The 22692-nt window shown below is 35.7% G+C and overlaps 1 protein-coding gene across 1 annotated transcript in view; it reads right to left on the reverse strand.

Annotated features, from left to right (window-relative positions):
* Positions 1 to 3337: 3337 nt before the first annotated feature.
* LOC148052171 (uncharacterized) overlaps positions 3338 to 22692 on the reverse strand; it is a 112501-nt gene continuing 93146 nt past the window's right edge. Inside the window, exons 5-6 of the mRNA XM_087733725.1 lie at positions 9135 to 9286; positions 3338 to 3931 (exon numbers count right to left, since the gene is read on the reverse strand). Of these exons, the coding sequence (XP_087589851.1) occupies positions 3914 to 3931; positions 9135 to 9286 (170 nt within the window). The 3' untranslated portion in view covers positions 3338 to 3913. The remainder of the gene's footprint in view (positions 3932 to 9134; positions 9287 to 22692) is intronic.

Genomic DNA, 22692 nt, shown 5'->3' on the forward strand with positions numbered 1-22692 from the left:
CAGCATGAAGAGAGTTTCTGAGGGAAAAGATATGGAAAATTGATACTGATTTTTTTCTTCTCTATGAAAAAATATAATAAGGTTTATTGGCATAAGCAATAAGCAAATGGACAAATAATATTGTTATTTGTGAAGATAGGAGTTTACAAGAATTCACTAGGGAGGACTGTGTCTCAGTGAGCATATTACACACAATATGTTAAAAAATACATAAGATGAACGCTAAACTACTAAGACAGATTTCTATGCTCATAGAAATATACACTGCGTATAAAAATCAAGATTTTAAAATCATTCCTAGGGTAGGAAAGACAATAATATGACTCTATAATAATTAGCAATTAACAATTAACTCTAGTTACTTTCAGTTGGAAATATTATGCTCATTTTTTCTAACAAAGATGGCACACGCATAATTTTAATACACATATGATGACAAAGGGACGGTTTGATTTTCCACCATTCTGTAATTGAATAAGTATGAACAAGCAATCCAACCTCCCTCTAAAGGACTGCAGTGTTTCCATTCCTACAAGACTCAATGGATTGCCTGTTGTACTAATTTTCATCACCCTGAAGATATGGCCTACAGAAAAATCAAAGAGCAAGCACAGTATAGGCTACAGTAAGATGATTACAAAAGGGAATTTTTTCACTGAATTCTCAATTCATCAATACTGGACAAAAAGAAATTATCTGACCCTCATGAACACCAAACCATTGTCTGTAAAATAAATACAGGAGAAACATTCTGGGAAAATACCAGAGTCCTGAAGAGAAGTTAGCATCTCAAAGGAACCTACAACTGCAACAGGTCATTATTTAATATTGCGAATAGCCATAGAGTTCAGAACAAGGAGGAAGATACTGTTGATGCAGGAGGAAGCGGAATAATAAAAAGAAAGCAATCAAAAGCAGTTGAGTAGACAACAAGAACCAAAGCCACCAGGAAACCAAAAGGCAGTGAAAAGAGAGATAAATAGTAAATGAACATTATCAAAGAAAAGAGACAGGTAACCTGAAGTTAGTAAGAAAGATGACAAATGAAAGAAGGGAAGGTATTTAAAAAAGAAACTAGAATGAAATGTCCAAGAGAAAACAAGACACTCACTAAAGGACGATGAGATGTAACACCTTTATCAGCTAAGTGAAAAAAAAAAAAAAATTATAAAGCTTTCAATAAACAATAAGACAGAGAAAACAACAGATAAACCTACAATAAAAAAAAGAAGAAAGGAAATCACAAATCAAGATATACTAGTTACTTCCAAGGCTGTTTTCCATTCCAAGTAAAAATCTATTTTCCATTTCTCTTATAATGAGACTACATATTTATTTCATGTCCATTTCAAACAGAAATTAAAAATACCCCAACACATGCTGTATGTTCAAAGCCCCTACTGTAAGAGACCATTATCAAGACTCAAAAGGAAATACCTCACATAAATCAGCAAATGATAAAGTTGATTGTAAACAACCTTTTCTTCCTATCTCACTCTATTCTAAGACTTCAGTAAAAATTAAACTAGATACTTTAGAACATACTCCCTATTAACTACACGAGGTAGCCACCACTGTTGACAACCCTGCTTGAAAACATAAGGATCTGAATGAAGAGAAAGAGCTGATTTGTGGACTCCAGGTTTTACACTTCTAATTATTTTAAAGGTTATAGTTACCTAGATTATAAGCTCTTTAGTGCTATGAACTTCCCTGACATGTACTTATCATGAACTACCCAAGAAGCTCTAACAAGAGAGATGTTTTCAGGACAGTCTTACAACACAAATTAACCAGCTTTGCTGTGAACGTATCAGTAAGAACTGAAGACACAGAGCAGGAGAGAGATTAAGCAGAGAGAATAGACTTTGAGCCCCTTTCATTCTGGCTGTGGGGGCTGATTTTAGGCTGATGTTGCATTGTGAACACAGGGTTGAGCTGTGTTTCATTACACTTCAATTGGCTATTCGTGATGTAATTAGAGTAACACCTATGCAGGGGTTGTTTTGGGCTTACAGCAAATTTCAGAGTTAGCTGGAAGGCAAGCACTGAGATGATAGCTTGGAGCTGATCCTGCCATCAGGTTTTATGTGTTCAGTTGAATTTATGTCCCTTAAATATCATAATTAGGACACTCAATGTTAGGTGTTAATATGACATATAAATTCAAACTAATGGTTTTCTAATAGTCACCTAATAATTCTGTATGCTCCTTGGCCTAAAGTGAAAAGACATACCAACATAATACATATATATCTATATCTTTCTATATCCATGTATCTATATGGATGCACTATGTTGGTAAATATATATAATATTTATCCATTTTAAAATGAATAGTTGTAGCAATGACAGTCAGTGAAAGATTTAATTTCACAGGAGAGAGCCAGCTTTCAGTGCTCAGAGACAGAAGAGACGAACAGGGCAGGACTTACTATTACTGAAGAATCATGTTCTATGATATTTTTTCTATAAGTTTTCACAAATTCTCAAAGACTTATTCTCTACCGGTGGAGTTAAATATAGACATGATCAAAGTTTACTTTTCATAAAATATTGGTAGTCCTAATTTTAGGCAGAAATAACAGCTGGTTTGTATGTCCTGTACTTCCTCAAATCAGCAAGATTGATTTGTACTTTCATGAAATTTCATATTTGTTAACTCAGAAACAGCAGTTTTTCTTTCATTCCATTGGATTCAAAGTATAACCTCACTTTAATTTTTCTCCTCTTTATTCTGTAGTTAGATTTTAGTTTAAAACTGGTTAAAGTATGAGATGTAAGGCACTGGTTTTCTAATCAACATGTGATTTATGCATGAATTCATAAAAATATGAGCTTGACTGTTGACTGGAAAAATGCCATCATACAAAATACAATTCAATAGAAACAAATGCCTGTGCCGTTTAGAACAGCTACATCCATTTTTGTTTTTAAAAGCTCCTGTTTACCTAGGAACACTGCATATAAAGGTTTGCAAGAAGAAGATGGGGACTTTCTGTCCCCTATGTTTTAGGTATTTTATATTTTGAAGAATTATAACAATCACTTCTTCTTCTGGGCCTCCATATGCCCATTAAAAGCAAGGGTCTTGAGTGAAACAACCTTGTAAAAATTGTACTCCTGACAACAGTTCCTAGAGAAGTGAGATTTTATGATACAAGCAGAAAAGTTAATCAGACTGCTAGAAGTATTCTGATCCCCAGCACTCAAGTACTATTTGACTTAATTATCTAAAGCAGCTACTGTTTGATTATTTATATATAACTGGGAAGAAATAATGTTCCTATTGGACTAACGAGTAACCCCATAGTTAAATAAAATGAGTGGCCCAAAACACTTCAGGAATTCATCCTTATCTACAGTTTTATTTATTTAACAGAGTGTGTCCAAAGAAGCAGAGGAATATAAAGAAGAATTTCTGTCTTCTGGTAAGGATTCAGGAATACTATGAAGTGTACGATTGATGGATCTGGAAAAGGAATAGTGCATGGGAAGTTTACCAGTAACTTAGAAAAGCAGTAGCTTCCTTCCACAAGGACAAGGTTACATTTAAAATGACAGGACAGTGATCTGAAGGTACACGGGATGATAACAAATTGTGCCAAGTAATGACAGCTCCATCAAAGCTGCACATGCCAACAAATCACAGCATCATGGCAGATGACAAATGACAAATGACTGAAGAGCATGTGTTTAGGTGAAAAGTATGTTACAGCACTGCAACAGAGCATTAGCAATAGCTACCGCAAAAAAACTGCTCAATGAAAGAAAAAGCTTGCAAGTTTGTCCTGAAGAAAAGGTGATTCTACCCTGCATTCTTTATTGTCACTAGGGCTGGTTTAGCATTTGAACAGTTCCACATAAGGCTGCTCCTTTTGGTTTTAGAAGTCAGTTTTAGAACATTTTGCTTTCACTCAGTGGTGTTGTCCTGCAAGGAGAGACAATTCATGGATTAGACCTTTCAAAATGCAGTAGTCTAACACAAGCCCTCAGTTTCACTGAGGAGTGTGACAGTAATCCAGTGTGTAATAACAAAGAAAAAAGACACTAGCAGATCCTACCAAACAGTCTGGCTTCATCATTAGGTGCTGTAATAAAATGGTGATCTACAGCAGACAAAGCAAGGCTGCTCTGTGCTCAGATTTCCCCACAGCATCACTTGGCTCTACTAAAGTTCTTGAGAATTTATACATCTGAAACCACATATACCTACAGACGCTTAAGTGAAGGTACTTGGTTTTCAGATATGATGAGAATCAAAACTTCTATTCTTATAAACAACAGAAAATCAGGCTATGTTTATTTAGATCTTCATATTGACCTTAAATGCCACTTAATGATTTAAAAATTTAGTCCAACAGTCTTATTCAAACTTAACTTTCTGTCTAAGGAAATACATAAAAACTGCAATGTGAAATACCTGTAACTGGAAAATTTTAAAGCCCCAGTCCAAAGCATCCCAGATCTTAAAAGCTTTCCTGGGTTGTCATTCAAGATTATTAGTTTCTTCCTGGGAGTGCCGTTGGGTTTTTGTAGCATACATTGTGCACATTATGGGATAACACTATATTATAAGCTTCTGAATAATCCCTAAGCCATCTACTTTAATTATAACATTTCTTACTTTATTTGTCAGTTTATCTTATCAGTAGGACCATTCATTTACCTTTCCTGTACTCTTTTAACAGTAGAATTTCATTATTTTTGTCACAATAATAGATTATACACTACATATAGCAGCTTCAAACATTCTCTAGTTCCTGGTATGGTCTTCTGTGATAGAAAGTACCAGATATGGTCTTTGATTTAAAAAAATCTACAGGACTAAATTTAAATGTATGAATTAACATTTCTGTGCACTATTCAAAATGGGCTCTTGTGACAGATGCAGCAAATGCAACTGGTTTTACAAGTTAATAAAAATTCTGAGAACTTGTCTTGCAAACTCTACCAATCATTTAAGTTTTCCTGTGTTGTAAAGATCATGTTCCAGGAACTGTGAAACTCCATTGTACAAGATGCAACTGCATTGACCATCTCAGACCATTTGCTTCCTCTAACAAGTACCTTAGATCCATCCTAAAGTTCCATTTTCAGGTTAAAAACAATAATGGAACCTAGACAGGTAGTCTTATTGTGCTTTAACAAAATCTCCCTTTTAAAAAGAACCACCACTACAGAAACAAAAAAGTACCTTCAGATTTTAATGCAGCAGATTTAAAATTCATATTTAAATTCAATATTCATTTTCTCTTTTAATATTACACTGTGTACTATGGGATATATAAAAATGTATAAAGATATCATGGGATTTCAATCTCTAAAGCTGCGATCTCAATACTTTATAGAAATATATCTTAAGAAATTAGTTGAAAAAGCTGAGTTAACATTAAAGATTTCCAACATCATTTGTATGATTGAGAAATGTCAGGTGGCAATTTAAAAAGATTTTTTCTATATCAACACCACTATTTGTTTTCTTTTTTTAAAGAAAAACTTCAAAATTTCCTGCCTCATAATTTAAAAACAAGCAATAACTACTGCCTCAGGTAAGAGTAGACTTCTTTATTTCAAATTCCATTTTTTATCATTAATCAAAGTATTGGTCAATGCATATTACTTCATATTAAAAATTGAAAAATGGAAGAAAACTATGACAACTTCTGTTTATTTGAAAAACTATTTTAGTGGAACAATAGCTTTACCAAGGAAAGTCTGACAGGGTCAAGAATTTATTAACCTCATAGAACTAGCTCACTTGGAGATTTCTGCTATTAATGTTTTTACTGTCAAAACCCACTCATTCACACTGAGCACTTGCATATAATTTGAAGTCACATAAGATGTATTATTCCCAAATTTAGACTAAACATATATTATTAAATAAAATTAACGCTCAAACAAACCTCCCCATCTGCCAATCCATAAGGAGAAAGCTTGTCTTATAGGTTAGCAAGGATCATTTAGAGACATTCAGGTGTAAAGACATCATGAATTTAATTCTAAATTATAAGGAAATAAGCAAGTCTGTGATAGCAAGTGTGAAGAAAGTGATTCTTGGACACAGCATAGTCCAAAAAATGCCTTCTCCTCCACTGTCTTTCACAGTTATGTACACTGGGATGGGGAGAGGCATTGATCATCCTTCATCTGAAGTGAGGCTGTCCTCATTCATTACCTTTTCTCCTTTTATTCCCAAAGAAGGCACAGAGTGAAGCCACCACAACATAAGCTATGGATCTTGCTTTAAAGTATATATCACAAGTCAGAGCAAGAAAAGGAGTGTAATAAACTCCTGTTCCTAACTACCAAAATTGGAAGGCCCAAATGCTCAAACCATTTTTAGGCCGTTTCCAACTTGTGCCAATATTATTCCATTTTCCTAACCACATTCAGGTTAAAGAGATCAAGAAGACCAGCAGTCCATTTTTGCATTTTGTATATCTAGCAGACAGGCACAGCAGCTTCCTTCCCACTCTGTCATACTACACGTCTCATACAGCAGTCAGTGTGTAGAAAAAAATCCACTTGTCTATGGGAGCACGTAAAAATGGATAATTCTATAAATTCCATTTTTCCAAGCAGAATATTATTTCACAGAATATTAAAACTCTTAAAATAGTGATGTTGTGAGATCACTGAGTGCATACTATGCTAAAGCTTCCAATTATTGTTGTTGCTTTATTGAAAAGAAGAACATGCAATGCTGCTAAACAGATTTTTTAAATATTCCTAGGCTGAGAGCATGTAGAGTTTCATCTTATAACATTTTCATGGCTGAATAAAACTCTAAAAAAGATTTTGTAATGGAAACATTAGCACAAAATTTAGCTATCACACTATTAGTGAAAATTATTATCCTCCTTTTCATTGCCTCCCAAAATTTTAATTAGAACTCGGTGGATTCTGAATTCTCCAATTGCTAAAATAAAGTATGGCAATAAAAACCTGTGATAGATGCTATAGTGTTTTAGGCTTTTCTTACTAAAAGAAGGAAAAAAAAAAAAACATAGAGCTAAAAACAAGGCTGAAAAGATACCTAGGTTGTTCTTGCCCATCCTGTATCTGTGAAGCTGGTTACTCCTATCCAAGTGTGTTGCCTTTCATTTGTCACTATTGAATTTCTTATAAGTTTTCCAGGTTGGGTTTGTTTTTTGTTTTTTTTTTTTTTTTCCTTTAGATCATTCAAGTATCCTTTGGGGACAAAATATCTTATAATAAAAGGAAGAAGGCTTACAAGACTCATTATGACAGTATATGTTAGCCTGGTTTTAGGGCAGGTACTGTCAAAAAACACTTATTCATTTAGTCATGATGAACAATATAAGCCATTATGAGAAAGTATCACATCTGGAAGAAAAAAACATGAAGGAAAAGTGTAGTATACATCAAATATTCATTGTGCCCCTAATTAGTATTCATTTCTAGTTTCTCCTAAGTAACAAAGGAACATGCCAAATGGAAAAAAATTACAGGAACAGCAATATTTAAAATATAGATGTCACTTAGCTCACCAAGCTCATTATTTTCTTTTTTTCTCAGGCTATAAACAGCATGCCAAGAAAAATAGTTTTTGTGTGTGGTCATTTCTATGCATTAATATATTTTATAATTTTCTGAGGAACCATTTCAATCCAAAGCAACAAATGCTAGAGGCAACAGCAGGCTATTTATGATTTTTCCCCAACTGAATAGCTTTACTATATGATTCCAATAACTGTCAGTTCTATCTAATAGCAGAACTTTTCCATTTATTAAATTCTGCTTATTTTGTTAATCTAGTATGTGCTCTAGACTACCTCTTAGTGTTACAGCTTGTCTTTCCCCCACAGATGATTCTAAGACATCTAATAGGGAACAGCAAATCAAACTTACTCCACTATTCACCCTAAGTCTGTAACCAACTGAATCCATTAGATACTTCATGAAGGCATTTCAAATGGTTGGTATTTCATTTAAACCAGGCTACTAAGATCACTTTTACAAAGGTCCATGGAGTAATTTTAGTAAGATTTATTCAGAAGTGAAGTCCTGTCTCATGTCACCTTGTTTCAACACACCTTTGCATTCTGCATGGCTTCTTCTCCTCAGTACTGCAACAGTTTTCTCAGGGATCAGAACACCAAAATGAGAAAGCTGCTCAGAAATATGACAGAAATCACTGGTAAAATGTACTGGCGGTCTGCATACAAACAGAATACCACCATTTGAGGAACCCTGATCTACATATTTTGGCAACACAGGATTATCTTAAGTTTTAAGTATGGCACATTGCTTCAATTAGTCACAAGCTTCTGTTGCCCCAAACTCAGCTGGTGTTGGAGCTGTCCAATGAAGAGCCAGCACAAGTTTTAGGATAACATATTTTTACTGAGAACACAACCCTGATGTTTCTGTCTACCTTGCCTATATTCTTGGCCTCAGGCCATGTTTAGATTACAAGGCTTTGTTTGCATACCTAGATGAACAGTGACATGACAAATTTAGAGTCTCTAATATGGATGTAAGAAAAATTAAGTCGCTGCAGTTCTTTTGAGAAAACTCATATTGCTGACACAAAATATACCCATGAGGGATTCAGAATATGCTTATTAGTAAAAGGACAGTTTTGACTACAGTAGTTGCGCCCTTGCTAGGAATACTTTCCAAATCTAGTGTATCTGCACTTGCCAAGTTGCTTGCTTTCTTTTGCCTCTATTTCTATATCAGATGCACGATATGAATAAAGGAATTGTAGGTGTGTTAAGAGGTAAGAATGATCTACTTCACAGGAAAGCTATGTACAAATGTTGGTGAGAAAAAGGAAAACAAAATCAAAGACAATATGTCTGTTAATTTAAAATATTTAACTACTAATTAGGATTGTTAGTTGTTAAGTGCAAGATTAAGTAGAAATAATGACATAATCATAACATCACTGACAGAAATTTGATTTGTTAATCAAACTAGACTCAAGAATTAGACACATTGATAGTTAAGTATAGATTTAGCAAAAGAAATATATATGTAACTAAAACAACATATGTAAATTATAAAGGCGATTAGGTGGGTAGAGCTGTCCCTGGGTTGATATCGTCTACTCTGAGTATAGCTAAGAAGTATACATGATAGAAGGCTTCCTTTCCTCTCACCTGCTCACGAGTCAGCAACCTTCGTTGTTCTCCCCAAGCATGTACCACTGCACTGTTCCCCTTGGCTGTTCTGTAGCTGCCCAGAAGGAATGGGCTGGGATAGTTTTGAATCCCTAACGTATGTAAGGCCACCTGGCCAGGAAGACAGGTTCCTAAGAGGGAAACAAGGAACAGAAGAGCATGTAAACAAAAAATGAGTCCTGTAGTCATTCATATACACATATAAAAAAAAAAAATAATAATCACAGCATATCCCCAGTTGTCTGCCACACTAGCAAACTATTGCCACCTCTGCAGACAGCCTCCATCCCTGCTTCTGATTCTTGTTTTCATTCATACATGGCAACTTGCAATTTCCTCACTTAAGCTTAAGCCTGTATAGCACATGTTATTAGGTGGAGGGAAATCTATCCCAGTGATTCTCAGAGCATCTAATATTTCGAAAAACTTTGTCAGGTCTTTTCACGTTAAAGACAAAGGCGTTATCTCTGGAACTGGTAAAATCATTCAAAGCAGTGGAAGTCCCAGGCTAGCTGTCAAATGGTTTTGAGGAAACACAGACAGTTTTAATTGGAAAAACTAGATACCCTACACAGGTTTGAACAATGCCTCTCAAAGTGTGGGGGTGAAGCTTTTTTATAAAACTATCTATTATACAGGTCTGGGATGGCAGAAATACAAGAGTACTTCCAGAGACTTCATTCAGTTTGGCTTTGATTTAGCATATCTCTACAGAGGCCTGCAAGTCAACTATACAAGCTATAAAAATGACTCAATACTTGAAATCTCACACAGGGCTGACACTCTCAATCAGCATCTATTTTGTCCAGTTAGCCAATCATCTTAATTTTTTCAGTCAAAACTCAGGGGATCACATCTGATGATATTTATTTCTATTTCTATCTCTAAAACAGTACAGTATTTCAGGCTTTCTTAAATTAACTTTGAATTATCACTGTGGTGTGGCATACTTCAGAATATGTGTACGTATATACACAATCTAGTACATAAGAGGACCTCATGCAACAACACTCTCACAACTCTTCATATATTCACATCCTTTCTTATTGAAGTTCATCAATGCAGGAGAGGAAATAAATGTTTACCAGATTCAGATAGTAGTTACTGCTGAAAATTAAAAATTTTTCTTGAAAACTACTGTCTTTCAGATTATAGCTGAAAGTATTAGGTACACCCTCATGTTTCAAATTCAGGTTATTCACTTATTAAAAGGATTGGTGGCTAAGGGATTGCACATTTACTATTGCAGGAAATGGTAAATACCTTTAAAAAAAGAACAAAGAAAAAAAAAAGGAAAAAAAGGCCACAACACCATATTTTAAATACCTGCATAGGCGTTGGCAAAAATGTATCTTAAAAAAGAGAAACAGTTATCAAATTTTCCTCCTTCAGCTTGAAAAGATATTAGCAAAATCAAACACAGGCCATGGGCATGCAGGTTTAATCTCTCATGTAAAAATGATATGTTAGTGGCAAATACACTTTTTCTGCTTCTGTAGGTAGCAGTAAAATGCCCGTGGGCTTAAAAAATTCCCCATTTTAATTACATTTTTAAACTGTGATATAATTCATCCTGTCATTTCATCATTAGTCATGTGTGACCTTTCCACACAATAAAAAGTTAGCTCAAACATTTCACAAAGTGTGTTTAGTTGAAACCAAGAAAATTACAGTTGATAGGCAGAAAGGGTCCTTTGTTTTCTTATTCTGATAAACTTTCAGAGCCAAACAACAATCTAAGTGCCCAGGAGCTAGCACCTGAAGTAATTAATGGGTCTGAAATAAGAGAGCAAGCTCCTTTCTTAACAAACTGTCAGACCTTTCTCTCTATTCATTTCTCTTTAATCCTCAGGCACATAACTCCCTGAATTATTAGACTGATACACTACACTAATAAAAAAAAGTATTGACAACCGTATGTAGCGAATGCAGGAAATTTTCTTTTGCAACATACACAAACAAGTAACCATCAGAGATCAACAGAATCCCAAGCGTGCAGGTAATGTACAATACATAGTCTGTATATAAGTAACAGTCTTAATGTCTGCATAGCAGCCAAAGTGCACCGCACATGGATCACAAATAGTTCATAAAGAAAGATCGGGGAAAGTTAATGGGATAGACTCCCAAAGTAATTCTGTCAGGTCTAGTGGCTTACACAGGTCAACTCAGAATATCATTCTCCACGCAAAATAAAAGGCATGCTTTCAGAAATTCATTTTTAGAATGTCTTTAAATGTGAATTGATTCTAGGACAAAACTTGCATCTAATTCTTCACGCTATCTTCTACCTGTGATTCCAACAAATCCAATTTCTGTGTACACTTTGGTTGAGCTTCGAGGGAAGTTTTAAATGTGAATCACACAACCCTGGATGCAGCATCCAAAAGTCATGGACCTTCTCTTCCAGATCTATTTTATGTTGTTATACATAAAGTGCAAAAAGACATTACCACTGGTAAAGATGCCACCTTTTGATCATACATCTGTGTTTTATATATCTCCTATTTATTCGGTGTGGCAGTTACTCTGCTTACATTGTTTCCCATTGCTATTAGAGAAGAATTTTAACCTGACTATGGCTGAGGAAAATATATCAAAACTCATCATGCTCTGCATGGCGTGATCTCAGTGATATTTACAAGCTATCCTTTCCCCTGGAAACTTAGAGAGGTCACTTCAATTGAACTAAGTGAACACAACACAACGGGTCATGAACCAGGACCGGAATCATCATACCTCATTTCCAGAGTTTTCAACAAGAGATTCATACAAAGCCCAGTTCTTGTCTTAATTTTTCCATAGTTTTTGGAAGATCTTGAAAAAACTTAAGTGGCACATACTGAAATGTTAACAATGCACAGAAGAGACACAGCCTTACAAATTTTCTGCAAGCAATCAACATTATCTATAATTTTCCTCACAAAAATGAAGTCCTAAATAACCACATGACTGGTCAACTATACACTGACTGACAAAGAGACATAAATGAGAAAAATATATTCTGGGAAGCATGGTAACAGAACTCAAAAAAGATTGGAATCATTAACTATCCAGATGGTGCACTTACTGTTGCTTAGTTTTGGATCATGCATTAAGCACTAAAATAAAAAAAATAATCTTGATGATCTGCATATTTAACAGGAGTTTGTCTTTTCCAGCTGATCCTAATATTAACCACAAAAAGTGGACGAAGATGCATATTTTTTTTTGTTAAGTTTCTTTTTCCTCTAGTGAACCTCTGTTTCTTTAAACTCGGAGTTTAGTATTTGTTTTCAGTTTGGCCTACTTGTTGAAATGATGATCTATTTATACAGCTGGTATGCTAGTGGCAATTTGTAAGAACAATGAGAAAACCTGCTGAATTTCACTATATAGCTCTTCAAAATGTAAATGCTTTTCAGCACATAGATGCATGACAGATAGCCACAGATACTACAAGCAAGCAAGACAGGTGAATGTAAATTAAACATCTGTGATTGGACAGGTTGCATATAGCTTATACTAATACCAGTGTAAACAACTTAGCCAAAGCTATAGGATTTTAAGGTTTTTAAATAGCATATATTTTGAGAGAACTTACAAAAGGTAAGTGTTCAGTCCTGGATTGTAGCAGAAAGCTGTTACCAGAAAATGGAGAGTGATTCACCTTTGTCAAAATCAGTCTAGCAAAAAAAAGAAGGAAAGAACCTATTTTTAAGCTGTTAAAGTACTTGATACAAATCTCACTCAAAATCCTCTAAAGGATTCCAGAGACAACAGCACAAGAAAGCAGCTCAGTCCCATGTAGAACACCCAACAGCCACATCTGCTTTCATGCCATTTTATTCATCTTTTCTAGCATGATGTACAACTAAACCTCATACTTATTTTAATGTTCCATCTGTTTAGACACAGTCTATAACTGTTCTGTCTGATTATGCTGACACACAGATACTGCAGCCAGAAAAATCTTAAGATTAATCATGAAACACTATTTTTTTTTTTTTTTTTTGGTAAATGAAATAGCAGTAAATTGAATGATGATGAACACAGGCATTAGGATGAAAAAAGAATCTCACGCTGTGAGGGATATCCAAGATGTTCTGTCATTGTTTCCTGGTCAGATGTTTGTCTTTATACTACTGATTTCAACCCCAAACATATAAAGATTTATTCAAAATTCAGCTCTAAAACTTTCCCTTTTCTTTAGAGGAATCCTACTGGAAACCTCTCTTCCATTCCCAGCTTCATGTAAGGTACTCATTTGCTTTGTTGACTATATTTGTTACAATATAATATATCCTACTATTACCACAACATCCTTCTTTCTAAGTCCTATCTCCCTCCTGCATCTGTTTTGAAAAATTAAAAGAAAACTGGACTATCTACTATTATCTGCTGCAAAGAGAATAATATCTGAATGATCATGAAATAGCACACTCAGAAAATTTTACAGAAATCTTGGCAACAGAAAGCAGTGAAAATCTTTTTGTTTGTCTCAATTGATAATACAGGTGGTTCAGAGAATATTTTAAAAGGTTTAGATTTTTTTTAGAGAAAATTAATTAGAAAATTTTAACTATATCTTCAGTAGATGTAGCTGCATAATATACTTCCCTGTGGGCACAGAGTGTTTACTTCTACACAATAAACTGTCTATAACTTAATGCTTGTGAATACTGTCACCTGTTGTTTAGTATCTGAAAATATTTGCCTATCTTAAATATTTCCAGTTACCCAAATTAATAATATAATCTGAACATTCTCTGCTAAACTTAATGCCTGGGTTATTTTTCCTAAAAAATGTAATCAGCCCTTCACTTCACTTACAGCAAGAATACTACCTGATTCAGCTGCCCAGTTTTATATCACAGGTAACTGATGGCTAAGGAAAATTATAACAGATAACTTTTTTACCGATGTTTGTCCAAACTACCTAGTGAACCAATGAATATATTTATAAAATCAGTACTAATGTGCTGAAAACTCACAGATTAAGAAAATATTTGTAAGCTATTTACTATACAATGAATAATTAAAGAAAAAAAAATACCATCAAATTATTTTGTTGCACCTTTATGTTGGCATAGGGAGCACTGCTGTAATTTTCCAAAGCAGCCAGGGTGTAACCAAGAAATTCAATTCATTCTGCAGTCACATCTGTCCCTATGGTTGCAGCATCCTAAAGGCTATACAGACAATTCTCCACATTTTTCCAAAACCTTTCTGACACCTTCCTAGGTTTGCCTAAGGCAATTTCTGTCTCTCGTCTTTGCTACTCTGTAAACCCATAGAAAAACTTTTCTCCAAAAAGCAACAGTTACTTGGGAACAGCATGCCCCTTCTGTTACTTCCAGGGCTGTAACACTCTAGATGCTACTGAAATTTGCTACTGTGAAGTCCTGAATACAAAGTTTCCTGTACATTTATGTGCTTCAGCAAGGCAGAATAATTCCTACTGAAAGTCCACCAGCACAGCGTCTTGTCAAATCATGTTAAATAGTAAAGATTCTTTGATATCCTCATTGCTGAGTCACAGATGCTTTTCACTTATCAAAATGTTGGCATTTACTTCTCAGGAATATCCTGGAATTTTGAAATCACAAGGAAAATAAAGAAATTACAGTACAATAAAATCAGATGAAAAGATTTCCAGTACTGCATCAGAACTAAACAAAAAATATTCAAGAAATTAGTAATTTTCAGCATTAGTTATTTATTATTACTTTCAAAGAAGAAAAGTAACTAATTTCCACTTATTTCTTTGTTCCTAATAATTTCAGGAACGTATCTCTCTATCAGAGATATACGAACCAGAAACAAGTACAATATTTCTTTCTTTCAGAATCTCTTATTTTGAAAGTAGCCTTTTAGAAATCCTGCAACACTAAGTAAGGTTAAAAGAACCCCAAGAATAATAAAGCAGTAAATCACAATACTTGATTTTTAGCTATTAAAAGCAAACATACACTCCCCATTTTTTTCCTTTGCAGTTAAACCGCCTCTTTCACATCAATAGCTAATATCCTTTTATTTGGCTTGTTTACTTCTCATTAGGCATTCAGTTGAAATAACCTGTGGCACATCAACTAACTTCAACAGATTAGCACAGCTGTGAGATGCTACAAAATGGGCATATCTGTGCCATGAATGTATTTAGTTTGAATGTTACAACATTTTTAACTATCAGAAAAATTAAATTCTAGCAGTCTCTCATTAGGAATAGGAGGACTCCAAGACAGTTTAGAAAAGGGATTACATGACACAGTTGCCTAAGATAGAAGGATATTAGACTGAGCAACCCAGGAGCTTTCTTCCAGTTTTAAATTTCAAAGCCAACCAACTAAAGTCACCATCCTAAATGACTCCAAAAATACTATTGTTTTTCTTTTTTTTCTGGAAAGAGTTTCTCTCTCATCATATTGTACTTCATTTTCATCACATCCTAAAGTCTTCCATGCCTGTTTATTTTTTACTGTATGTTTGATTATAACATATTCATTCTCTATTTAATCCTTTACTCCTCTATTGGATTTGCGTGGCAAGGTTTTGGTAGTGGGGAGGGTACAGGGAAGACTTCTGTAAGAAGCTGCTAGAAGTTTCCCCCATCATCACCTCTGTGATAACATATTTAAGAAAGGGGAGAAAAAAAAAAAACAAACCTGTGCAACTGCAGCTGGAGAGAGGAGTGAGAAGATGTGAGAGGAACAACTCTGCAGACACTAAGGTCAGTGAAGGAGGTTGAGGAGGTGATTCCCCTGCAGAGATTCCCCTGCAGCCTGTGGTGAAGCCCATGGTGAGGCAGCCTGACTCCTGCAGCCCATGGAGGTTAATGGTGGAGCAGATATCCACCTGCAGCCACTGGAGGACTCCACACCAGAGCAGGTGGATGCCTGAAGGAGGCTGTGACCCCATGGGAAGCCCGCGCTGGAGCAGGCTCCTGGCAGGACCTGTGGCTCTGTGGAGAGAGGAGCCCAGGCTGGAGCAGGTTTGCTGGCAGGACTTGTGACCCCATGGGGGACCCACGCTGGAGCAGTCTGTTCCTGAAGGACTGCACCCCGTGGGAGGGACCCACGCTGGAGCAGTTCATGAAGAACTGCAGCCCATGGGAAGGGCTCACTATAGACCAGTTCATGGAGGACTGTCTCCTGTGGGAGGTACCCCATGCTGGAGCAGGAGAAGAGTGTGAGGAGTCCTCCCCCTGAGAACGAAAGAGCAGCAGAGATAATGTGTGATGAACTGACCGTAACCCCCATTCCCTGTCCCCCTGTGCCACTCCAGTGGAGGAGGTAGAGAAATAGGGGGTGAAGTTGAGCCCGGGAAGAAGGGAGGGGTGGGGGGAAGGTGTTTTAAGATTTAGTTTTTATTTTCTCATTACCTTTCTTTGATTTAATTGGTAATAAGTTAAGCTAATTTCCCCAAGTTGAGTCTTGGGCAGGTGTTCAGCCATCCCCAGGAAACCAGGGCTCCATCACATGTAACGGTTACTTGGGAAGGCAAACGCCATCACGCCGAATGTCCCCCCTTTCCTTCTTCTTCCTCCAGCTTATATACTGAGCACAACGTCATATGGTACGGAACAACCCTTTGGCCAGTCTGGGTCAGCCCCCCTTGCTGTGCTCCATCCCAGCCCCCCGGGAACACGGCAGAGCATAGGAAGCTGGAAAGTCCTTGACCAGTGTAAGCACTACTTCGCAAATATTTAGCAACTGCTTAGCACCACTTAGCAAGAGCCAAAACATCAGTGTATCATCAACATTGTTCTCATCCTAAACCCAAAACACAGCCCCATACAGGCTACCAAGAAGAAAATTAACTCTACCCCAGCTGAAACCAGAACAGGAGGGGAGTGATAGAGTGGCTTTGGGGGGCACCTGCCATCCAGCCATGGTCAACCCACCACAACTCCTCACATCTTAATTCTCTTTTATTGCTTTTTAGCCTTCAAATCAATTTCTCTCATTCCCCTCTGTTTACTGGTCCACATCCTTTGAAGGCTTCCAGTGTCAAATGATTCTCTAAGGTTTCCCTCCACACAGCATAGCTGTAGCGACCTTGTTCTACAGAAAATCTTTGTGACTCTTCTTTAAGAACTGCACTGAGTGCTTCATAAATAATTACGCTTTTGTCTTTCAAAATTCACATAAAATGTTTCCTATGATAGCAAATGCTGTAGATCACAAATGCATTACAAGGATTAGTTCATGGAACTAAGATGCAAGAAGAGAAAGTCATGTTTTTCCCTTAATTTTTATTAAGGTTTGTTTCTATTAACCCACCACCCCCCCCCCCCCCCCCCCCCCAAAAAAAAAAAAAAAAAAGAGATTATTCAAACTGCACCTACAAACAAAATACAAAAACTGATTTGATACAACATCACGGAGTTTTATGCTGTGTTACAGATGCAGGTTCTAAGCTGTTTCGTTCAGATGCGAGTCTGAGTTACCAGCTTTTAAATTGCTATAGCCAATCCTGTTCAGTTGTAAGCACAAGATAAATTAAACCCAATTTTCCTTTCCCCTGCTTTTCAGAAAAAAGGAATAAGAAAACATTGAAGAATGTAATTCAACCAGGTTTCACAAGAAAGGTAAAAAAGAAAAATCTATGAAAACAGTGTTTAAAGTACAGAAATGAAGAACAGTCACATTTACCTAAAGTCACAGTTGTTAGGAGTCAGTAATCCACATCAGAATCTGCTTTGGTTTCTGCAAGGATATGATTATTCTCTTCAGATGCTCAAATAGATCTGAAGGAAAGTAAGGAAGAACGTGTCTTGCCTGGAAGGCTTTTCTCTTTTTACTGTTGTCCTGGCTGATTTGTTTCACTGTTTTACAAGAATGTGAAAGGACCCTTTATTACAGCACAATATCAAGTCAACTTAAAAAAACAAAACAAAACAAAAAAACCACCCACAACTATAAAAGTAGACATATAACATGGTCGTGTTCCAATAACAACAGTCAGTTGATAGTAATCCTGTTAAACTCATCAAATTCTGAGTCAGTTAATACTGGAAACAGAGACATAAACTTAATGAAATGAAACAATTTAATATTTTCTGCTTGAATATCACCTATAATCTTCTCAAAACTAATAGTGCAAACCATGCTATGGGTTATTTGATAATTATATATCATCAATAGATTATGGGCTTTTTTATCAGTTAATGGTATCACCAGATAGAATTAACTCTCAATGTTCTTCTCTATACTTTTATCAGTAAAATGAAATCCCTCTGTCACTTAAGAGCATTGGCCCAAAATAAAAACAATTACAGGAAAAGTTCTTCGCAGAGAAAGTCAGTAAGTCTCCACTTCCTTGCTCTTCTGAAATATTTTTCTAGCCCAAAGGAGGTCATTTGAAATACTACAGATAGATTTTTATCTAGGTAAGCGATAAAATCTCCACAGAACATAAGAAGTTTCCTCATTTCTGTATATCTAGCCATGAGTCATGGCTAAATGAAGGAGAAAAAAAAAAGAAAAAAATGTTATTTCGGCTGGAGGGAATTGGATATCTGATAACCATAATAGACTGACAGTGAGACAAATCATGGATTTACCCCTAATTTTGCAATCCAGCAATTAAGCACAGCTGAATTCTAATATAAGTCACTTATCACGATGACATTAAAACTATATGTGATTTAGCGCTGATCTATTCAGCATTTTGGGGCTGCTGCTGTTTCACAAAGATACCAAGTCTTCCCCCCCCCCCCCCCGTTTTTTAAAACAAAACAAAAAAACCCCACAACTCCAAACAGCAGTAGCCATGTGATTACAAGAGTTGGGGTGAAAAGTTATTCAACATCCTGCTTTTAGATTTTATTTATATTTTAAAACAAGAGAGCTACACATACTTGAACACATACAACATTATGGGTCTACTAAGCTCATATGAATCCCACAAGAACCAGCAAACTTTAAAACTATTCATTTCCTGGTGTTGCCTTTCACGTAGTCTTTAAAGGACCAGGGACAGGTATTTAGGATCTTTAAGGACTTTGCCATATGAGAAATATAAGAACATGAGAATACAATCTGATACACCTCAGTTTACAAGGGTTTTGGTTAACACTGCAATAAATAGTTTTGAATTAGGGAGAAAATAAATAAATAAATAGAAAATAAATAAATAAAAATAAAATAAATATAAAAATAAATAAATAAATAGAATAAAAAAATCTTTTTCTCCATGGGCAAACCTACATGTGTTAATTTAAAACAGTTACCCTTCATATTATTTATGCTATCATAAATATTATGGGTTTTTCCCAGTATTAAACCATCCAAAAACAAGCCATCAACCAAGACTCAAGTGCGCTAAACAGCAAGAAATGCTAAACAAATGTATGATATATATGGCAAGTATAATTAAACACAAACTTGCAGATAGCAAATTTAAAAGAAATCAGATCTTTAAATCTTTAATACACGTTTTTAAAATGTTGTTTGAAAGTTCTAATTTTTTAATCATATTGCTAAAAATTTTTGGCTATTCTTTGGTAAAAATTGCCTCTAGTTTTGTTGTCCTTCAGTTAATTTCTTAATTAGTTATCAGCAATGTCTTAAGCTTACCTTATTTACACTTGCTACTCTTCTAGCACACCTCCAGTTGTCATTACTCTGTCACTCTCAGAATTGATACGATTCCCACAGTAAGTCATCAACTTACAAGGGGTTTTTCTGTTTCTGGTGGTCCTGGAGAGACCAACAGAAAGTACAAATGGCAAGTCTCAGAAATCAGAAGGGAAATTAAAAGAATCTCCCGGTATTATGATTTTGTCCAACTGTCAGAATTTGAAGATTAGGATCACTGATGCATTTTTCTCATAACTTACATAGGCAAAACTGAACCAAGGGAAAATGGAGAGTAACATGACAGAGAGGGAGGAACAGAGAAGCACATGTCTATACCATATCAGAGCATAAACACTCAACTAACTGCTCGGCTCTTTCACTTCACAGATTTCATCATTTACCTGTGAGAAAATATTGATTATAAGAGATGTTTGTCAAAAAAATGAAAAAAAAAAAAACAAAGAAACAAACCCACTATGTAGCCTTCGTCAGATTTGGGAACAAAACCTTTCAGGCAACGAGAGGACAGAGAGATGTGCCACTGTTTGCTGGAATTACACACTAGTTTTTTCTTTGGGCAGTTCATACATCTCTGAAGGCCCAGGGAGAAAAGGTAAAAATCTTCTCCCTCTTTGTAAGGAGCTTAACAAAGACAATACCAGCTTTTTTCATGACAATCCACCATCACTGTAGTCACTGTAATCCTTTAGTCCCTTGCTAGCAACCCTGGACAGGGATAAGAAGCAAAACCAAATCCAGCAAATGCTGTTAAGTTTTCCTAAGACACGTGTTCATGTCTAAGCAGTTGGTAGAGATTTCTAGCTCCTGCACTAGAAGGCATATACCATGGTAACCTCTTGAATACCACTTTACTGAACATAGAGCGCGTCTTCAGAGATTGCTTTAGGGAAATCAGCTATACACCAATCCAAACTAGAGCTAAGCCACTGGGACTCAGTCTTCACTACAAAGGGAAACACTGCTCCAAAAGCTATGATAAACTCTATTCCTCTTTTCTTCACTCATATGTTTCTGCTGTGTCCTGTACAGAGACAATAAAACTAAGAGAAACTACACTGACCAAATAATCTTTTTCCTTTTTTATTTTCCCAGTAAACAGAGCTTTGAAGGGCATGGCTATTGATTTTGATTGCAGATTTATTAAATCAATCAATAATAACAATATTCAGAAAGTAAAGCTGAATAAACAAAGATGAAGCTATAATTTAAAATGCACAGCAAGTTTGTTTGTTTGTTTGTTCTTTCAATATTCAGCAATTTTCCCACCTAACTTCGGAGTCAAATTCTAGAATGATGTTCCATTCCCCACACCTAACAGCAAAACAGCAGTAGGGAATACATCTCAGAATCAGATTCCTTGAATGCCTCTGAAGGAAACGGGATTCATACCCATGATACTTGCAGAATTAAACTAGAACCTCACAATGAAGTAGCCATAGTAGAATTGCTATCCAGTCTATACTAGGTAAAACAGACTCAATTTGCATCAGATTTTGTCCAATGCTCTGTACTCCTCCTGGATCCCATCTTGTCATCTTACCCCATCAGAATATTTACTCTATTCTATTTTCATCTTTGATTTCTATATACTACACTGCACAAAACCTTGCATGGACTCTGCTTCCAGGCTTCTTGTGCACAGGGGTGTTTGATTACCACTCTATTTTGAACCATGAATTCCTCTGCAGGAGGCCAGAGGATTTTGACTTAAGCGTATGAAAAATCTTTCCCATCTAGAAACAGGTACTTTGAATCCACATTCTTTTACTTGCTGTATCTTCGGAAAGTCAGCAGCTACTTTGACTGAAGAACTGTTTTTCTCTGCTTATTCTTTCGTTTGGTTATAGAGCCTTGACTCTCCCTCTAGCAAGAAATCTTTCTAAGGACTCGAACCTTTCATTACATAGGCTAGACTTGTTTCCTTTACTCATTTGGCCACACAAATGAGCTTAAAAATATGCAGTGAGCTCTTTCATGACTTACTTAACATTTTAAATATGTGACATCATATCACAATTCCTTTAAAAAAAACTCTTTGTTTTTTTAGCAAAATATCTTCAATACACCAAAACTATTTTGAAAGTAAAAATTAATACAAATTTTGAACAAAATCCAAAAATAGAGAATTTTTAAGCTGAAAACTACGCTGTACTAAATAATAAGAGCAAATGCATAGAAATGAGACATTTTTCTGAGGCAAAAGAAAAGCTGAATTTGCATGGCATTTTGCTAGCTATTAACTTTTCTCCACATCAGAAGAAGTTACTTTGTTTGGAATTTAACTTTCTACATTTAAAAATTAAAATTAATGTCTACAGAAAATATATAATGTGATACTTCAGAACAATATACTTGAGACTTTTCAAACTAGTTCCATGCTGCATGAGTGTTAAATCATCATGCTCATGATACTAATTGAAGTAAAACGGACAAAGCTCACAAAAAAAATTTAAGGAAGGGAACTAGGAAAAAAACTAACTCCACATGATTGTAAGTGAGGAGAAAAGTCCCAGGTAGCAACTGAAGCTGAACTGTATTATCAGGAAGAGAGATAGAAGAGAAAGGTATACAAACAAAGAAGCTTTCAGTTAGGAAAAAAAATCAGTGAAAGTATTTTAACTATAGTCATCAGTTCATCAGTACTAACATCCTTTTTTTGCTGCATGAAGTAATTCAACAGCTGGGATCTGTGGTTTAAATTCCTATTTCACCTGCTTATAGCCAGAAGCTTTGGGAAGTTCAGGACTTTTCGCTGGGGTCTTTCAAAATCCTCATACACAAGAAGCCAGTTCCCTTTGAAATGTGTGCTCCACAGGCTGCTGCAGGTACATCTTAAGGAATGACATTTACTATTACCAAATTAGTATGTTCTGTTTCAAAGATATGCTTATTCCACTTCTGTTTTCTTCATTTAGCTCTCATTATGCTTAAGCTATATTTAGGGTATGTGGGTC

Source organism: Nipponia nippon, unplaced genomic scaffold (assembly GCF_047370975.1).
Source record: "Nipponia nippon isolate SJK-2023a ecotype South Korea unplaced genomic scaffold, ASM4737097v1 scaffold_5, whole genome shotgun sequence".
Classification (NCBI taxonomy): domain Eukaryota; kingdom Metazoa; phylum Chordata; class Aves; order Pelecaniformes; family Threskiornithidae; genus Nipponia; species Nipponia nippon.